The 21701-nt window shown below is 39.1% G+C and overlaps 1 protein-coding gene across 2 annotated transcripts in view; it reads right to left on the bottom strand.

The window, feature by feature from the left end:
- Nucleotides 1–809: 809 nt before the first annotated feature.
- The window catches only part of nck2a (NCK adaptor protein 2a), a 68579-nt gene continuing 47687 nt past the window's right edge, over nt 810–21701 (bottom strand). Inside the window, exons 1-4 of one of the 2 annotated variants that reach the window (XM_079880867.1) lie at nt 17319–17357; nt 13789–14030; nt 3602–4392; nt 810–2400 (exon numbers count right to left, since the gene is read on the bottom strand). In XM_079880867.1, coding sequence (XP_079736993.1) covers nt 2206–2400; nt 3602–4392; nt 13789–14014 — 1212 coding nt within the window. In that variant the 5' untranslated portion in view covers nt 14015–14030; nt 17319–17357 and the 3' untranslated portion in view covers nt 810–2205. Of the gene's footprint in view, nt 2401–3601; nt 4393–13788; nt 14031–17318; nt 17358–21701 lie in introns of those variants that run through there. The other variant, XM_079880866.1, reaches the window with a different exon arrangement.

Genomic DNA, 21701 nt, shown 5'->3' with positions numbered 1-21701 from the left:
AACAAATGGAACATTTTAGTTCACGTGTAGAGATTTCAGAAAAATAGGTTAAAGGGATAGTTCACCCTAATGTCATCATTTCGGCCTACTCACCCTCATGTTGTTCCAAACCTGTATGAGTTTCTTTCTTCTGTTGAGCATAAAATAAGATATTTTGAAGATTGTTGGAAACCAAACCATTTCGGTGCCCGTTGACATAGATGAAAGAAAGAAGACATAAGAAAAAAAAGAAATGAGACCTTTCTCAAAATATCTTCTTTTGTTTAAGTGAAGAAAGTCATATTTGGAATAACATGAGGGTGTAAATGTCAATGATGAAAGCATTTTCCTTTTTAGGTGAACTATACCTGCCCCCTAAAAGCACAAGTGGCCCCTGTCACATATCATCAAAGTTTAACAGTAGCCATAAGCTGAAATCATTCTGATAATAATTTCTCTCAGATTTTCTGACAAAAAAGTGAATAAATATTCCACAAGGTGTTTGTTTAATCACAGTTAGGTAATAGGCTATGATAATGGATGTTACTATGCTTAGAAATGAAGGCGCTTGACATAGAGGATAGAGGAAATGGGTCTAAAAGGATCCAAACGGGCATACAGTCTGAAAAGACTGGGAAGGTACATTGTTTATTTTATTTTTCTGCTTTACTCTAGAGCTGTCTAATAGTGACATCTACTGGTGAACTGCACACATGCAGATTTTGAAACTATGTGATATTTATTTTCTTAAAATGTTAATCAGCAGGTGTTGTGATGCACTGATACATTTATTCTCTGCACCACAGAAATCAGACACAGGCAACATCGCAGAAGGTCCTTTTACGTTATTCTGCAAAACTTTTATTGAACAAAAGTATTTCAATTCTCACCACACTGTCCTCAATACAGTACCATAATGCTGGATCTAAACGATTCATATATGCACCATATCTTTTTCTTTTAATATATATATGTACATACAGTGGAAAGAGGAATTAAATAACATTGCTCAATAACATTCAGACAAAAAGATTTTTTTTAAAAAATCTGAAAACCCCTTGACCAACACGCTTATTGGTAAACAGACATAGTAATTGACAAAAGTACAGAAATAAAATCATATTTTTTGTTTTATTACTCTTGAATTAGTGTTCACAATCAACTATGTGTTACTGAGAGCAGAGAAGACGTGTTGGTGAGGTGCAATAAGACATCAACAGTAGCAGAACTGGAAGTGGGTGGCACATTTGGTTGAAAGGACACACATTCAAAAACTCTCAAACTACTCTCTCTTAGAAGCTACAATCTCGTTTCATCCCAGTCTCTGTTGACGCCTGTCGTAACTGCGGCATTTATCTCCCTTTATGAAGTACCCTGATTCTGAAGAAACCCTGAAGTGACTCGGTTCCAAGAGAAATACCTGGAAAGATGTGTATGTTCGCATTGTAGGAGCAGAGAAGTCCAAACACTGCCTTCATGAATGCTGGACGGACTGTAGATGCAAAAACAGCGTCTGTAAAGGCTCAGAGGATGGGACAGCACCGCTTTATTTCAGGGCGAAATCGGACTGTCATTCCCACTATTGGATCGGATTTGGATTCAACCAGTGTGAACACGCAGAAATGTTGCGTGGTCTTCGTATGAGCTCTTTGAATGGAGACAAATCTTCAGTTGGGAACCAAATCGCACTCCTCATTCTTCACATAGCCATCTGCTCTGAAGGATCAAGGTTAAGACATGCACATGAATCTACTCCCCTCTGATAATTCAGTACAAAAGCTACAATTGTACATACTGTAATGCTCTTTCAGGCAGAGAAATGTAAACCAGTATAATGTGGGTTGAGGTTGTGGATTCTACCAGCAACAGGAAGAGCAAAAGAACAGCAGTCCAAAGAGAGTTCTACAGATGTTGCTTAGTGAGGATGGCATTTTGTCTGTCTCAGCTAAAATCTCCAAGGTGGCTGTAAATCACTTTTAAAAAACTAAACAGGACGCATATATCAAGGATGGACATCTCTTTTTAAAAGAATGATAAAGTTGCTACTGGAGGCGATGTAGAGTTAGAAGTCCTTGAAGTTGGTTGGTAAAGGAGTATATCTTCATCCCCTCAGTCAAGGGTTCAGTAAAGTCAGAGTAGTGTGCAGGAAGAGAAAAGAAAAGATAGAGAAGAAGGAAACAGAGGTGCACGGGGGAAGAGGTAACGTCCGTTAAAACAGTGCCAGATTCAGGCAAGGGGCTTGACAAGGTAGAGTTTGTCTCCTTGCTCACTGGTGAAAATGGGCGCTTTCTTGTAGTGCTCAACGAGCTCTTCCATACTGCTAAAACGCCGCTGGCCGATGCAGTACACTCCGTCCTGAAGCTGCACCTTGAAGTGCTTGTTCTTCCCCACAGCCTTCAGAGAAATGGAGAAATCACTGGGCTGGAAAACAACGGACAGAGATACGGAGAGAGAAATTATTGGGACATTGTTGTTGCTGCTTCTCCATGCCTAACACCAGATGGCAGCATTGATTTAAATAAGGCCACATAACAGCCAAAATAGAGTGTAGCATTCATGGGCACCAGAATTTGATCTAAGATTTCTTTAATGAAATTAATAATAATAAAAACATCTTTAATTATTCCTTGTGGTTTCTAAGTTCTTTCCTTCCTAAATCACTGATCACTGAAAAGCTGTCGACTAGCTTTTTTAATGTGAAATGCAATTTTCTATCTTTCTTTTTAATAATTTCCAAATGACAAATTACTATTTTTTTTAAGGCACAAAGCAACAAAATTAATCAAATAAAAAAATAAATAACTGAGGGACATGAGGCCAACCAGTGGATATTTTGCTATACTGTATATAAATACCATGGCATGGTTTTCAAAATGTCACATGCAGAAAACTACGGCATATATTGAAAAATTGTTGCTACGATCCACTCACATCTGGTGTAGACTTATGGTCGCCAAGATTTGCAACTTGGAGCATTACTACAGAGTTCAAATGACATGTGGCCACAGGTGTGTATATGTATTGTGACATGACATGAAGGCCAAGTATGGTAATCCAAACTCGGAATTTGTCCTCTGCATTTAACCCATCCAAGTTAGTGCACACATTAGGAGCGTTGAGTAGTGAACACACACATACTCGTGGACACACACCCGAAGCAGTGGGCAGCCATTCACTGCGGCGCCCGGGGAGCGATTGGAGGTTAAGTGTAAGATTTTGGTCAAACTGTCCACCCCTACACAATTTGACTATGGGAAGTCAAAGTCATTGAGATTTTGACTTCCCATAGTCAAATTGTGTACCATGCACATAACCATGCAACTTATTTGAATTCCATTGAGGAATTCAAATAAATTGTGCACGTTTCACGGTTTATTTAGCACTGTCCAAATAGATCTTTCTTCACACAATTCAGTCAGTGGGTTGTGCAAGTAAACAGATCCACTATCCTGTGCGTCGCACAAATAATTGGTTAACACTGTGTGGTTCAGTTGGCTAGTTTGGTTTCCCATAAATTACATACTGTACCTAAATAAGACTACATTACTATGTGAAAGTTTGTTTGCAACAGGTAGTTTGGCATATAGATGTAAGTGAACTGTTCAAAATCAGTTTAACTTACCGATGACTCACTGTCCCGTATCAGAAAGTCCCCTTCCGCTCCTCTCTCATTAAGTGCACACTCTGCTTGATGCCGTGTCACGCTACCATAATACCAATCTTTTCCAGCAAATTTGCCTGTACGTGAGGGCACCGTGTGACTGATGTGAGGCGAGCCATGACTTGACCCTAAGCCCTTCGCCACTGGCCCATCATTGAGCACTACCACATAGTTCTTGGGCACAAGGCCGACCACGCCGCGGCTGTTTTTACACCTCCACCACTCTGGATCATTCTCTGGCTTTTCCATAACCTCCATAGTCTCACCCTTCTCAAAGTTCAGTTCCTCCTCTGTAACTGAGCTGAAGGGGTACAGAGTTTGGACCACATGCAGAACAGAGCTCCCGGAGCCTCCTGGCCGGCCGTTGGCCATTGCCGCACCTTGCCCAACCTTCAAAGACCGGAATCCCCCCAAAGTGTCCCCAAAGACCCCGTCATTGTCTGCGTATCCCACCTCCTCTTGGACATAGTTGGATGGAAACCAACCAACACGGCCGGCATAGCTACCCCTCCACCAGCCGTCACTGCACTTCTCCATGACCACCACCCTCTCCCCTTTAACAAGGTTGAGTTCATCTTCACGCTCAGCTGCGTAAGAGAACTTCACCACTGCGGGAATGTTCAGGTCATAGATCCGCTCGGCCCCGCCCCCTCCACCCCCTCCTGTGCTGCCATTGGATGGGTATTCTGCCTCTGTGCTGGGTGTGGGAGATGGATCACGAGCACTGGTCTTCCTTTTCGTTTTTCCCAGTCCTGAGAGGAATAGAAAGAGGCAGAAAAGTAAGGAAGTGAGAATCTGAAAAAACTACTGATTCATTTGAGCCTATACAGATCACTGATTTGACAATAAACAGACGACATGCCTTTTTTATTGCAATGAATCGGTCACAAAGACAGAAAATGTATTGCTTTAAATGTACAGGATGTGATTTTTCAAAATCGTTGTTGAACACTGTTGATATTTTAAATCATAACCTGATCATATCCCCTCCTTTTTACAGTGATATTCCTCTGAGCTTTTCTCTTCTGTAATGTCTCTCTCTCAGCCATCGTTCTTTTCTTCAAATCTCCCTCTTGCTCGAGTGGACATGCCCCCTTCTGCTGATTGGCTCACTCTCTCTCCTCTCCCATCATGAGTGGACACGCCCCCTTCCTGCTTATTGGCTACAAGCTTGTTGTGGTGCTTGGTATGATCCACATTCAACAGCATTTTTCAAAAATCAATTACTGCACCTTTAAATGCCAAATGGGACAAAATGTATTTGCCAATCTGTTGGTGATATGACTGTTGCAGAAATCACAGACTTCTCCTTTAAATTCCTTACAATTCCCATTCCTACTCTCTAACCACAGACTGCCAAGTACCCTGAAGTTCCCTGATGTCTTGAAGCATTACATTTTCTCCTACTATAAAAAATTGCCACCACTTCTGAGCAAATAGAAGCTGATCTACTAAGACTAGTGATCTGACAGAGCAGACTGTGATAAAGGCCAAGGAGGAAAGTAAACACTTGAGTCCTGGGGGTGCATTGGGAACCATGGAAGAAAAGAGAGATTAAGGATTGAAGACTTTCAAATTCAGCTTTAAAGAGAAATGGGATTACTATGATCTGATTATCTAACAAAGGAACAAGTAACCTAAAACAGACAATGGTTTGAGCACAGATCCTAAAAACATGCACGTTCATCACTATCACAAAAAAGAAAAAATCTTGTACAGATAAGGATTAATAACTAGAGATGAAACGGTATGAAAATTTCAAATCACAATTATAGTGACCAAAATTATCACGGTTATCAATATTATCATGGTATTGTTAAAATGTGCTGGAAATATACAAAAAGTACCGATACACACACTGGCACACATTACAAATGCGGTTTTCATGACAATTAAAATATTTAGGAATTTTATCGTTGTTTAGAGTTAAACCAGTGACTCGTCCCTATTAATAACCCGGTGATGTGTAAGGTTAAAATCTAGTGTTCTTTTATATGACATAGGTCAAAAACTGTTTTAGCAAAACCAGATCAGCTCACACAAGTCTTTGCCCATTTTCCAATTTTGCTCTGCATATAAACACGTTTACCAGCATTCTGGCTGCGTATTCAATGTCTTGTGCATGTTTTGGTGACAAAACGAGACAAAGCCATATGATTTAAAAATGTTGCTGTTTGGTTTTTATAATGAGCATTTCGTACATGTCAATAATTCATTCTCTAAATGCCACTGAAATAGACAGGGACCCTGCCGCATTCTAAGAAGGACCCCGGTTTGCATCTCAGTGTCTTGACAGGCAGCCAAAAATAAGCCCTCTCACTTGTTCCCAGGTAACAGAGGAGATCTACCACTGCCTCCTCTACTGATCCTATGTAGACACGTACAACACATATCATAATAGTTGAGCACTATTCAACCGGAGCAAATGAGTCAAATGAATAAGAAGAGACGGGTGTGTGTCACCGTCGGAGAGAAGCGATAACGTATAGCTGGTATCGGTGTATCGATACTGCAGAAAAGGAGTATTGGAACAGTTTAAGTTATTTCAGTATTGATACATATCAAATTATCAATATTTCTGACAACACTAGTACTAGTACGTAGTACGTACTGAGGTGTGGAAATTGAGCTGAGGCCTGGTAACTCCTTGCACACTCCAAACCCCAGCTGTCTCTGAGCAACTAAAGCGAAATGGGCCTCCCAGGCAACAGGGGCAGTATGCCGGAGCTGCTTCATACTGATAAGACAGGGAAAGGTGCAAGGGGAGGATGAGAAAAATCTCTAAAAAAACTCATCCTGACGTGAGTTGACAGGAGAAAGAGAAATCAGTTTGGCAAGTAATGATGCACAGAATGACAGAGAACATTTGATGTCTGTCACAATTCTCTAGGAGCCTATCAAATGAACTGCAAAGCTTTCACAAATGCATTCATGCGTGCCTGCACATACACATACACACAAACATCTCTTGCACGCGAGTCGCATGCCTAGGCACTAACAGATATGTGTGAAGACAAAAAAAGAAGCCCCATTTTCCATTAGTCCTCAACTCCTGGGTCCTTGACCACTGAAGTACACTTAACAGGTAATTCCCCTAGGAATGTCAGTCTCACACCACACTGCACATTAACCTGGAAATACCTCTGTCAATTCTGAGGTAAGAACTAACAGGACTTTAAGGTAAGATATATCAACCCTTTGCAGTCTAGAAGGTAGGGATGGGCTTGAGTACCTGACTACACTGAAGTAAGAACAATGATCAATCATGATACAAAGTTATTCACATGAATTAAAATTTAAGCAAATGTATTTGTTCTTACTGATGCTCACGTTATACATGTTCATTTCGGATGAAGGGTTACACAGAACTCAGTTCCTTGCGTACATTTTATACATGCCCCGGCAATGACAATATTTGTAGATAATTTCAGGAAAAGTCTGTTTAAACTTTAAACTATCCGAACGTGCAGATCCTTAGATTTTAAGCAAAAGCTTGTCTGATAATATAATTGATAGGAATAGTTGCTAAGATAGGATTGGTCAGTAACATTTTTAACATGGGGCCTAGCAAAGTGTCAGTGGGCATCAGTGCTCTAAACAGTGACTTGCAGTCTGGAGCAGAAACAAATCTCTACGATGGGGGAGTGACCTGGACTGCAAACAAGAAAAGTTAAAAGTCAATCTTGCAGTTCAAAGGGAGCAGAAACTTCCCCCTATGCTGGAACTCTGAGACTGTGTGCTTCTGAGGCTCGGGCTGACAGGGAATGAACACTGCAACACAAACAGAACAGAGACCTTTTGGGAAATCTAGAAATAGAAGCACGTCCCACCACCAGTGACAAATACGTGAGAGGAACGCCTGAGAAGGCTTAAAAAAAGGAGGAGAATGAAGACAGAAAAAAATCTATGAAAACTGAGTGCAAGCAGTCTTTGAGGTGAAGCAATGTGAAACCTCTTTTCAAAAGTCCCAAAGAAGGATGAAGCTGTTGATTTGAATAGAGATTTAAAGAGCTGATTTGGTCCATCTCAAGTGACAAAAAAAATGGCACACCATACTACTGCAAGTAATACAAAAACAAATACTCCCTTATGGCCGTTCCAACACATTCATTTTAACACAGCCAGACAGTATTATTACACCATTCCACAAAGGCACTCACACAACTGTATACCCACAAAGCCCTAATTTCTGCTTTTACAAGTTGGCAAAATAAGCGTCCATCAACTCACATTTCTGGAAAGCAATTACCACTTTCTCCTTAACCTTTACACCTTCGGTTTATGTCTTCTGTCCAATATAAAAATGACTTCTTAAGAGGCAAAATCATCCAACCATCAAAGCTGCAATAGTGGTGCTCCCCCTTCCATTATGCTGTGCATTAAGCTCCATACCACAATATTACCCAAATATATCTTCATTCAATTAACTCCCCATCTATGTGATTAGCTTGGAACTTACCCCACAGTAAACCTGCAGGCTCCATTTGCCATTCATTGTGTCCTGCCTCTATTAGGAAATACAACCCCAAATCAGAAAAAGTTGGGACACTGTACAAATTGTGAGTAAAAAAGGAATGGAATAATTTACAAATCTCATAAACTTATATTTTATTCACAATAGAATATAGATAACATATCAAATGTTGAAAGTGAGACATTTTGAAATGTCATGCCAAATATTGGCTCATTTTGGATTTCATGAGAGCTACACATTCTAAAAAAGTTGGGACAGGTAGCAATAAGAGGCCGGAAAAGTTAAATGTACACAAGGAACAGCTCGAGGACCAATTTGCAACTTATTAGGTCAATTGGCAACATGATTGGGTATAAAAAGAGCCTCTCAGAGTGGCAGTGTCTCTCAGAAGTCAAGATGGGCAGAGGATCACCAATTCCCCCAATGCTGCGGTGAAAAATAGTGGAGCAATATCAGAAAGGAGTTTCACAGAGAAAAATCGCAAAGAGTTTGAAGTTATCATCATCTACAGTGCATAATATCATCCAAAGATTCAGAGAATCTGGAACAATCTCTGTGTGTAAGGGTCAAGGCCGGAAAACCATACTGGATGCCTGTGATCTTCGGGCCCTTAGACGGCACTGCATCACATACAGGAATGCTACTGTAATGGAAATCACAACATGGGCTCAGGAATACTTCCAGAAAACATTGTCGGTGAACACAATCCACCGTGCCATTCGCCGTTGCCGGCTAAAACTCTATAGGTCAAAAAAGAAGCCAATATCTAAACAGGATCTAGAAGCGCAGGCGTTTTCTCTGGGCCAAGGCTCATTAAAAATGGACTGTGGCAAAGTGGAAAACTGTTCTGTGGTCAGACGAATCAAAATTTGAAGTTCTTTTTGGAAAACTGGGACACCATGTCATCCAGACTAAAGAGGACAAGGACAACCCAAGTTGTTATCAGCGCTCAGTTCAGAAGCCTGCATCTCTGATGGTATGGGGTTGCATGAGTGCGAATGGCATGGGCAGCTTACACATCTGGAAAGGCACCATCAATGCTGAAAGGTATATCCAAGTTCTAGAACAAATTATGCTCCCATCCAGACGTCGTCTCTTTCAGGGAAGACCTTGCATTTTCCAACATGACAATGCCAGACCACATACTGCATCAATTACAATATCATGGCTGCGTAGAAGAAGGATCCGGGTACTGAAATGGCCAGCCTGCAGTCCAGATCTTTCACCCATAGAAAACATTTGTTGCATCATAAAGAGGAAGATGCAACAAAGAAGACCTAAGACAGTTGAGCAACTAGAAGCCTGTATTAGACAAGAATGGGACAACATTCCTATTCCTAAACTTGAGCAACTTGTCTCCTCAGTCCCCAGACGTTTGCAGACTGTTATAAAAAGAAGAGGGGATGCCACACAGTGGTAAACATGGCCTTGTCCCAACTTTTTTGAGATGTGTTGATGCCATGAAATTTAAAATCAACTTATTTTTCCCTTAAAATGATACATTTTCTCAGTTTAAACATTTGATATGTCATCTATGTTGTATTTTGAATAAAATATTGAAATTTGAAACTTCCACATCATTGCATTCTGTTTTTATTCACAATTTGTACAGTGTCCCAACTTTTTCTGATTTGGGGTTGTACAATGTTGCACATTAAGAATGTTTTAGACAGGGAGACTGTTCCTATCGTAGCACCACATCCACATAATGCAGTGTTGATATTTTAGAAGGTGAGAACTGCTGATCTATATAAATGACTGGATTGCTCATTGTGTTCTAAACTGCTAGCAGGCGGTGAAGCCACTGGAAGAGTGCGAGCGGCCATCTTACTATTCCCTACCGACAGAGGGCATCATTGACTTATAGCCAAAACATTGACCCAAAATAACCCCATTTTCCATGGATCAGTCGCACATGAATAGTTTTTAAGATATGTATGCACAATGCACATTAATTGATACTTCTAACATTATCTGTAATATTTATGGTCTTTTCGGGCAGGATTAGCGATTTATAGAAATCAATAAGATGGGTGTGTCTACTGCACACTGCTGACACAGGTAAACAGAAAAAGATTTCTTTATGTACGTAATTATGCTGGAAATATTAAGCATGAACAAATCTGAGGTTATTAGCAGAAATTGATTCGAATATACATTAAATATTCAAAATATTTAATACAATTCCCTTTTACTATATTGCACTGAATTATATTCAAATCTAAGGTTTACCATGCATCATCTTGCTTGAAACGACCGTATAAATTTGGAAATGTCCTTAAATACATAAACACCATTGAATCATTTACAGTTACTGTACGAATACAATCAAGTTATATAACATATTATTTACATAACCACAGTGAACAGAATCACAGAATCATTTCGACATTTGTTATACAAATGTTGAGGTGTCCTGTCCGTCAGCTGATTTTATTTTCACTACTGTATAATGAAGATGAACGTAATGTTTAATAAGCAGGGGAAATTCCCGACTTTAAACGTTTAAGATGTTTGCCTTGTAAGAATGTATAGCCTTCCTTCAGATATAAAAACGCTGACTCGTTAGGTAACGTTGTCTCATTAAAATCAGATGATTTCCTATTAATTCAATAGAATGTGAGGCAATATGGCAAAATACCAATATGGTGGCGCGGTTGCTTCACTTTTTATGACATCATGAGCAATCTAGTTCTCTATATATATCAGTGGATAGAACCCCCAACAGGAGTGGACAAAGGAATTAGCTGTAGTAAATAAAGGAAAATAAAAATGGCAAGACTTGTGTCAAAAGCACTAGTACTTAAGTAACAAGTCAATAATAAAGTTAGGAAAAATGTGCATGCATGCTCTATGAAGAGTGTCCATGCTGTGAAATAATGTGCTTGTGAATGATATAATGCATTTCTTGGTCAAAATGTCTTAATGTGGTTTTAATGTAAACACAGTTGGTTGTTCAAATGCTGAACTTTACTCTTTGGAGTCCATGAGACCCTAGGGTGTCCCATTTGTCATTTTATGATTCTTAAAGCTTCTCATGAACCTATTTGAGGTCACTACGCACCCTTGATGCATCCTTTTGTGGAATCCACAGCAGACAAAGCAAAAGTCAATAACGAAAGACACTAACCAACTAAAGTTATGTTTAACTTAAATATCTGCCACTAGTTAGACAAACAGATGGAGAATCCAAGGGATTAAGGTTTGATGCTGTAACTGCACCAATATGGGCACATCTTTCAAAGCATCTTTCTCCATTGACAGCCATTCAAAAGTAACTATGCGCCAGCCAAGCAACTTCTACTAAAAGGATAGGCCTTTTCAATCAAACTAATGTTGCTGCATTGGGCTGGTTTGGGATACCCAAAAACAAATAGAGCTAGTAGCACCACAGAGCTACATCCTTTGCACTTTTTTGTTCTCTTGGTGGAATGGTTTATTAGGAAATGCCAATTCAAAGCACAACTCTCGTGAGATGCAAGTGGAATGATGGTAGGTGTGAGTTCTGGAACTCAGTGGTGCCAAGAGGAAGTGTGTGTGAGGGTACGCTGACAGTTCTTTAGCGAGATCCTCTGATCTTCAAAGAGTGACAGGTTTTGAGCTCAACAGGATGGAGGGAGGGTTTGAGTGAAGGTATCCGTGACAACCACCAATCAGAGGTCCCCTGTGGCCTTTCAGTGGGAATTAATTCCCAATGCAGAATTAACTTAGAAGGTCACTGCCGCATATTCATGACCTTCCTCTTCGAAGATCCTCCTGTAATCTTTCTTTCACAGATTATGGAGGAATACTAATGTAATCATAACTCCAAATCATTTCACAAATTAAGAACAAGTCAATCCCACTACGCTGATCCATCTGTACTGTTCATTATCCCAAGCTGAACGTTTTGCTGTGGATGAACAGATTAAATCTGAATGAGGAGTCTCATTTCAACACTTGCCTAACCTGCTTTAACAGTTCTCCACTGAACCTGCCTGGAATTCACACACATTCACTCACACACAATGGAACACAATGGAAAGGAAGCAGGTAAAATGTAACACTTTTCATGAAAGCTGAATGGTAGCCTACTCCAATTTCATTGGCTGTCAAAGGGAAAATGCATTGCGTTTAACAACTTCAGTAGCTATTAAACCTCTCTGCGTCTCTACCCCCTGCAGCAAAGGAGGCATTATCGATTCCCTGCTTCCCGTTGTTCAGAGCTCATTAACAAAATAACAAAATGTTATTCAGAGCTCATTAACTCTTGGTAATCACATATGGGATAAACAAAAGCATAGACGGGGATAAGCATTCTCTAATGTTTTGCATGGTCAGTGCAGTGTGGATGGATTTCCAAATTCTCCTTCCAAACTTTCCAGGTTATATTCTCAACCAGCACCCATGAGTTATTTTCTCCATCTGTAGCACATGAAAATGGAAACGCTAGGCTCAATTTCTAGGCTCTGGCCTAGAAATTGGGATGCACTGGAGCTAGAAATCCATTAATCCTTCACACCTGTTGTGTCTTACCTAAATGTAGGTCCTGAGACGGCTCATGGGAGAACTGATGGATAACTTGCACTTGTGAAAAAAATATTGGCCAGTTATGGAAAATATGATTCTGCACATAACAGATCTAAAAAAAAAAAAATCTAAGCAAGAGAACACAAAATATAAAAATAATTTCTGAACATTTCCAAATATAAAGTACAATACATCAATGTTTACTTTGAGGTCTAAACTGTATAGCGTAACAGAGTATTGAGAATTTTGGTAATGGACAGCAGGGGGCTCCTGACTTCCAATGTCAGCCCCAAGGGCCACGCTGATCTTGAACATGAGATACATTTTTAAACAGTGACAATTTTCAATTATTTTCATTGCTCCTCTCTTAACAAACCATAACAAATCATCAAAAACTTAAGGCAAGTGATTGTTAGATGCTTCACTTGCTCTCTGTGTTGTGATACATATAATATCATTAAGACGTTTCATTAGAATGAATGAATGCCGGCCTAGCATGCTGATTTTAGATCAAAGTACCTCAACAATAAATTAAATCATTTTTATAAAGCATAGCACATGCAATCAAAGGCACTCCACTGGTTCAGTGGCCAACAACTCGCTGCCAAAAACGAAAGTCCCAAGAGTCTTCCTTAGTGCCTTGAGATAACAGATTGAGCGTTAAAGGCATGAAGCTCCGGAGGCGTATGGGGGAAGTAGGGCATGGCAACTGTGAGGGTGTTTCGCACGTCATCTCCTACTGAAGGAATACAAGCTCTAGACCTGCACAAGCTCTTCAGAATGACATTTAGATCCAAACAACACCATTAGCTAATGAGCAGAGCCTTAAATCTGACTGGTCTCCTTTGCAAAAACTAAGGAGATTTAGTCATGAAAATGCCTGTTGTCAAATTCAACACTGAACCAAAACAAGGGAAAGCAAGCCTTTCAATTGTTGACAGATTTCGCTGATTTGGCATGTGCTATGGACATGTAAACTTGGGTTCTGGAGATTTCTGTTTTCTCATTACTTGAGTAGATATTCTACTTGCCTAAATAAAAAATAGCTTCCTGAGGGTGTTGCCAAGATGGCTGCAGAATGAACAAACTTGCCCTAAAGGGACTTTGCTAGTTCGGCAGGACTGTGAACTGGTGAAATGCTTCACTGAACTGTGAGATGTCTTACCAAGAGTATCCTTCAGGTTCTTCACAAGTGAGGTTTTCTTCAGACTGTTCTTTCGCTCCACGTAATTAGAGGGGACGTAGCCGGTGCGGTTGGATGCGTTGCGGACTCTCCACCAGGTCTTGGAATCATCCAGCAACCACAGGCGCTCGTTCTTCCGGATGTCCAGTTCCTGGTCTTGCTGAGCCGTGTAGTCCCACTTGGCTATAACAATCACCTCCTCTGTCATCTTTCATCGAGTCCCACTACCAAAAGAGAGAAAGAGAAAGAAATCAGTTATGGTAAAAGAGCTAACTCCATTACCTGACCAATTATTACAATCATTAAGTGCCAAGGAAAATGTACAGATAAGATTGAAAACCCTTACAAAGGTCTGGACAATATCTTTGCACTAAGACAGTAAGTCAAGCCCTCTATGACAAATGCATGACTCAGACAAGAGACAGACATGATTACATATGCTCTATTTAACACATCTTAATCGGCAGGTGAGCTCACACTCCCTCCACCCAACCAATATACCAGCGCGAGGGAGAGAAGACATGACAAACCGGAGGAGTAACAAAAGGGAGTTTGGAGGATACAGTAATACTTTAGTTTAACAGGTTAAAGATGACACAAATAGTAAGTCATTTACAGTTTCATTTCTCTGAAAAGTGTAAACACTTTGGCTCTGTGGTGCTATCAAAACATACAATGATGTAGCGTTTCACATACAATGATGTAACTCACTGCTTAACAATCATAGTAGCCTATAATTAATTGTTGGAGAAATGAACTAGCTAGTCACAACTGTTTCTTGAAATTGTAGTAACTTCGAACCATCTGTTCAAACCATGTTCACTTCTTTCATTATCTTGACAAACTAATTCACATAAAATGAAATTTATATTGTCCCTATCTTTCATTCCGTAAAATGACCTTGTTTATATTGTATTCTCTTTAACTTTGGGTTTTACACGTGATTATTAGTATATTCAATACAAATATCTATAAGGTGAATCTTTGTCTCACTATGTCCTGTCTGAAAGGCTAATAGAAAAATAGATAGATTGTGCCAAAATATACACTATGCAAAATGTATTATGTACTCTATCTAGTGTATGAATTTACAATAGCCCAAGTTTTTTTTTTTTTTATCTAACATCAGAGTCTGATAGCCTTTCCTTCTCCAGTACGCAAGAAATCTGCGACGAAGCGCATGAAGTGTCCAAAATTCCACATTAATTAGGTGCATCACCCAAATTTTTTAGGGTAAACACACTTTGCGCACTGTTCATAATACAAAATGGCATAGAATAGTGCACAAGTACATGAATTGGGACACACGTATAGATTGTACTAAATATTTGCTGTAAATTAAACTATGTCGCTAATGACAGAACTTGTGACCATAGTTGGCAAACAATGCTTTTGCCAGCTCGATACACCAACAGAATCTAGCAGAAAGGGTTAACTTGTTTGAAAACATTATTTTTGTAATCCCGTTTGTTGACAAGTCAGTGGCAAAAAATATAATTACACGTCACCTCAAGTTTAGATACAAATTGTTGATAAATCGTGAAAGACTGATTGACAATATTAGGATCAGCAAATCATAACCATGCATGCTTGGATATTTGCCTCCCTTAGACTTACAAAGCACAATTTCTTCTTTGGTGAATTTTTTGTGTATATAATAATTCAATTGATTCCAACACTAACATGCATTATATCACATTATGGCATTATATCGGACAGCCTGTTCTGTCTTGACCATTAAAAACCTATATTGGTTCACCGCAAAAAATTATATACATCCTCATTACATTAAACAGTGAGGCCGGATATATATAAATATAGCTGACAACAGCACTAACAAGCCTAAAAAACAGAGCAAACAATGAATCTTAAGAGTGTGAGTAATAAAATGCAAGTGATAAAGGAAAAGCGATATAGGCAGAAAAGTGTTTTCGCTAAGAGTCGCGAAGGTTAAGCCACTTAATCCATGCCATTGGTCTCATTAAATAAAGAGCTAAACCTTCAAACAGAAAAGCCATTAAAAATGACTGAGACTGTCAAAGGCTGAGCAGAAGTTTTCAAAATACATGGAGTGTTCTTGTTCCTCTGAGCAAAATGACAGAAATGATAGTAGGCAATTGCTAAACCCATAAATGAGTAAGTAGGCGGGTTTATTGGCATGGCCAATTTTAAACGGCTTGCCTGAGACGTGAGAGAGAGTTGCCGAAGGATTAAATATGCACTGAATAGTAATGGACTGATTAAGTATTGATGGTGTTTCAGGAAAGCGCACTTAAAGCTCTGTGCTCCTGCTGCGAGAGGCTTCAGGCACGGGTACTAAGTCAGATGCACAGCCATTAGAAGGAAAGGGCAGACCTAGTGAGCCTGAGAGTGTATGCGCATGTGGGTGTGTATGTGTGAGCAACAGCTTTCATTTCACGCTTTGCCTACAACGCTCAAGTGTTCCAGATCCCATATGCAAAGCTTTCAGGTTTCTGAATGCTGTTGTGAGTCTATTTCTATTGTCTAGCTACGTTTTTCTTTACAGGGTCTTCATGATAGCAATAAGACCCTAGACTATAGAATAAACAGACCTTCCCTTAAAATAAATATTGGCTGTAGTGTATGTCAGCACAGGACTTCAGGTCCTGCATGATCTCCATGTAACTGTCCTCGGAAGGTCGCTACAGTATTTCATTTGCTTTGACAAAGCGAAGTCATAGCTCAGCCTCAGGCAGCACACCAGCTGAACGCCCACAGAACGTCCACTGACCGTCTGATGCATATTGCACATAAAACTGGCAAATACTGCACAATTGTTCAAACTGCAAGTAAAAACAAGACAAACTGTGATTCAGATGGTCCCTTTCTCTCTAAATGGGAGGTTCTTGGCCAGAACAAGCTGCAATGTGGACCAGACCTTATGCCCAAGTCTGGCTACAAAAGACTAATTTGACCCATGAATTATGGGCTTAAAACTAAAATGCAAATAAACACACCACAGTTTTGAGAGTTACTTCACAAGCATTTCACCTTTTCATTTGATAAAAACTATCGTCATATCATTACATACAGAAATTCAAAGGTCTTCACTACAACTCGTCAAAATAAAAATTTAGGTTTGACTTGAAATTGTGACAGAAATACTATTGTATAGCAGAATGCACTTGTCAAAGTAATAATTATCATCAAATTATTAAATTGTTAATGTTTTATGCCTTCATTTGATTACCACCGTTTTTGAAAAAAATAAAACATTTCATAGGGTCATTTAAAAAAAAAAAAAAAAAAAAAATCATAAATTATAAATTGTTAATGTTTTGTGATTTCAATTAATTAATTACTACCATTTAATTTAAACATTAAAACGGATTCCAGAAAAATGTTAAATGGAGAAAAAAAAAATTCACAAGGCCCTTTGTTTTATTTCTTTAATGAGGCGGCAACTCTAATATTAACTCCCATCACACCGCAGCATATAACTCAAGAGATGCCTGCCGCACACAATTACACCACATAAAGGATTTCATTACCTCTGGTGAGATGAGTATCTTATCCACGCTGAGATGTATTTCATAAATGCAAATATGGCAGCTCGAAGGCAGAGATCGTTTTCTTTAAAAGTGGACGTTAAATGACAGTTCAATTAGGAAAGAGGCTGGCTAAGACAGCGCAGCAGCTGGAAAGAAATGTCCCCATGCTTTAAATCAGTCATTCCACTCTGCTGGCTGCGAGCTTCAGGTTCAGAAGGTTACCAGAAGTGTGTGACCTCACTCGCCATGATTCAGTACAGGGTGGGAAAGAGAGCCACGGGGAACAAGGAGCTGCTAAACGGGATTCTCTATCCGGCATACAGAGGGGAGGACTGGAGATAAAGGCGGGAAGAGCAGGCCAAAGCTTGTCACTGAACACTGTCAGAGAAAGCAGACAGGTAAGAGAGGATGACAAGGCAATAGGGATGGATCAATACAAAAATTAGTATCTATTTACAAAAATAACTGGAAATAAAAAAAAAAGATATATATTAGTACAGTTAAAAAAAATATTCTGATAAAAAAATAGGTAAAATAAACATTTAAAATTAGATATTATTAACTTCTTAATTCTGGAATCTTATTATAGCATTTTCAAAAATAAAGACATTTTGGAAAATATAAATACATGAAAATAAAAAGATGAGTAAAAAGGAAGTAATTACTGTAACCACCAGTGCACTCAATCTAGTAAATCTGGGCAGAGGGAATCATATTCAGCCATATTCAAATAAAGACACTGTTGATGATCATTTAAAAAATGGCAATATATCGGCAGTGGCAATATATTGGTCGACCACCAATCATAATTTTAAATGCATAATGCATTCAGCTACTCTTTAGGGAGAAACAAAAATAAAATAAAAATGATATGTAAGGAATGGGCCAGAATGGTTACGTAATCAGCTAGGCCTAGTCATCCAACAATTGACTTAGTAAGTCAATTACTTCAATTTTTGGTGGTGGTGCAATGCAAATTTGAAGTTCTCAATCAGGGGGCCTCAGCAAACGATGACTTAAAATTATATTTAAAAAAGTAATAATTAAAATGTATTTAAAATGCTAAACACACACACACATACACACAATAAATACATGCATGCATACATAAACGACAAATTTATTAATAAATGTATCAACATTTCCAGTTTTTGTATGAAAATAATCGGTGCTGTCATAATTACAATAGAAACACCAGAGGAAACATCTTTGAATATTATGTTGGCCTTCAAGTTAAAAGGTTGAGAAGCTCTGATTTAATGCGAGACACTTTTAACATGATTAAGATATGTAACTGCTCATAGAGTGTGCAGCTATTGTACAGTCTTCTTAAATAATCTCAACTAAAGCACTGCTGCTACAGACATATACAGTACAAATTCATCTGAAATCTCAAATCCCTAAGAAAAACTTCTGATCAGAGTCATGTGGACAGACTAATTACTATACAGGGCTGACTTAAGACTAGTCGACTGATTTTGTTAACAACTCATCTGAATTTGAGTGATAGATGAAGACACAGATTAAGTTATTTATGTGTTAAAAAATATTTAAGGGTTCACAAAACCCTATTTACAACTTTATGCGTGAAATGCCAGCTGTCCTGAACAGTAGCACATTATCATCCATGTCATCCATGTTGCGATGGTTCTATCACCAACATGACAAAACAATACTAAATGCATAAGAATAAATTGCATTGAATTGCAGAATATTCTGGAGCAGTGAGAAGAACAGATATCAGAAAAACTTTCACATTTCCACATGTTTTGTCAACCATCTGCTGAGATAAAATCAACAACACCATTTGAAAAAAAGTTTGTTTGTAGAAAAAGAAATGCGTGACAGATTTATGGATACCAGCTTCTGATATAATCGCACATCTACTAGACACTGCATTTCTATCATCACTCGTTGTTTCTACGAATCAGGACAGAATCACGGTCGTTGTGTCGGAGGACGCTGTTAAAGGTCGTCCGTCCATCTCTTTCCCCTCTCTCCTCTTCAGTCTCTGTCCTGGCAGCGCGGTGATAGATGACGCTCATTTGGCTAATCGGAGCCCCGCCCCCTGTAATATCCACACAGCTTAGCCCACCTCCTTCATAATCAAGGCTGTTAAGAAGAACGATGGCTCTGCCGCGGGAAAGCAGATCAATCCTCAAGGCTTGGCGTTCACTCAGATGCCGGAAAGCTGCTTGGTAATGATCAATCTTTCCCAGCTCAATGTCAGCTTACGCTCACTTACACATACGCATGGGAGAAGCCTTTTAACCAAAATGAGGCAATTAGTCGGGTTATAAACATTTCTCACCACAAGCAGAAAATCACTCATACTCCACTTCACATCTTACGTCCGGCAGCCATGATGTCTTAGTGGACAATGTTTGTGAAGACAAGAAGAGAAGGAAGCCACTCTCTGACCTTGAATTGATCTATCCTCAGCCAAGATGAGTTCCCATAGTCCAGAAGCACTTAGCACTCTGAGCCATGCTCTCGAGGGAGAAAAAGCATTTAATACGACTAATACATCCGCCAGGCAAACGTCCAGCTAACATTCGCTTAACCCAACTAAACATCTTTCACACGCAAAGCAGATGTCAAATATCTGGCTAAAATATATTCACTGCCCTTAAAAAATAAAGCTTCCTAAAAGGTGTTTTTGCAGAAATGCCATTGAAGAACCATTTTGGGTTCCCAAAAGAACCATTTTAGATAGAGGGATGCAATTCTAAATGTGCTGTTCTTCTAAAACATATGTGTTAAAACAGACAATAATAAACAGTGACATTCTCATATTCATTTGTTAATCATATTTACAGATTTTTTGACACCACAGCAAACAGATCAATTTTGTATTTAATATCCCAATACTTATGGAGGGCACAATGCATAATTTTTAGGGTTTTATTGAGCTGAAGTCATGCTTTTTGTATTCTATACAAATAAATGAAAGTCAAAGTCAAGTCATTCTCTCCAAAGTCTCAATTGTTTGTACTAGAAAGCGAAAAGATGACAGAAAATGATGAACAAATGGAAAATGTTGCTTCAGTATCCTGGGGAGAAAAGAAAGAAAGAAAGAAAGAATAAGATCAAGGAGAAAGAGAGCACAAGATAAATCAAGAAAGAGGACGTTGTAGATGTACCATTATTTTCCCCAAATCCAGCTGGCCTGGCTTTCCCCCTCAAGTGGGAATTTTGAGTGGGAATTAAAGAAAGGGTTCTGTCCGGCTGAATCAGCACTCTATAGAGACTCTCTCGAGCTTTATACACAGCACAAAAACACTGGGAAAAGGGGAAAAGAGGGAGCACAAGTAAAGAGAGAGATGACAAAAAGAAGGCCCACCGGATTCTTCAGTCCAGAGGTAAAGAATGAATCTACCAATCATCTATTTTACGCTTTCCTGGCCTCTTTTGGATTCCTGTCATGTCTGTAGCAACTGGCACATTCATCTCCCTCCAGCAAACATCTCTGGCACTAACACAGACACATTCAGAACCATCCAAATAGGCTCAAGAATTAAGCTAATGTTGTGGAGTGTGCAGAAGGGGACCGAGTAAATTTGTCCCGGTATGAAAGCGGTAGAGAAATCAGGTCAGGACCTTTAAAAGGCAGATACATGTGTGTTCCCATTGCTGGTGTTAATGATTAGTCTGAACCACCAGTAAACTCAACACACACCTTTACCAGGGAATGAACTTTCACACACACATACCGACCGGGTGATCTCAAAAACACAAGACATTACATCATACAACAGTGAGAAATGGATGAGCAGCTTAAAATAGAAAGTGGTAAGAAGGAATGAAGTTTGACAGCGACATGGCGAGACCAGTTTCAAACCAGTTATTTGTGAAAATGAGAGACTAGGAAGATGATGAAACGTCAGTAGACTGTCAACAGCAGTTATGCTAAAGGATGACTTAACTTGTGATATTTTACACATGGAATCTGTATTCAAAATAAAGGTGAACATGTCTAGGCCTAATATTTGTGAGATTTACAGTAAAAAGCACATTCACATGGTACGCTATGAGAACTATATCATTTATAAATTAAATATTTTTAAAACAGTTATTATCATGGATGCTCACTGATTGATGCAGTGTTCCAATCCTGCTAAGGTACACATTTAAAATTTACCAGATTTACAGTGTATGTCCCTAAACACCATCTACAATAATGCATTTCTATGTCTTAAGCAGAAGTTAATACATTTGCATAATAAAACGCCAATTTGTACTCTTCATGTCGCTCATCAAAACTAGTTTGTGACAAACCACATATGTACATCACAACACCAGTAATAACAGTTTGTAAGCAAATCCTACAAAAACAAATTGCCATGAGATTGTGTATTATTATCAGCAAATTAAAGTTACAAT

This window comes from Squalius cephalus (assembly GCF_949319135.1).
Source record: "Squalius cephalus genome assembly, chromosome: 9".
NCBI classification, from domain to species: Eukaryota; Metazoa; Chordata; class Actinopteri; order Cypriniformes; family Leuciscidae; genus Squalius; species Squalius cephalus.
Note: the sequence above shows the minus strand (reverse complement) of the source record. Positions and strands in the feature narration are given on the sequence as shown.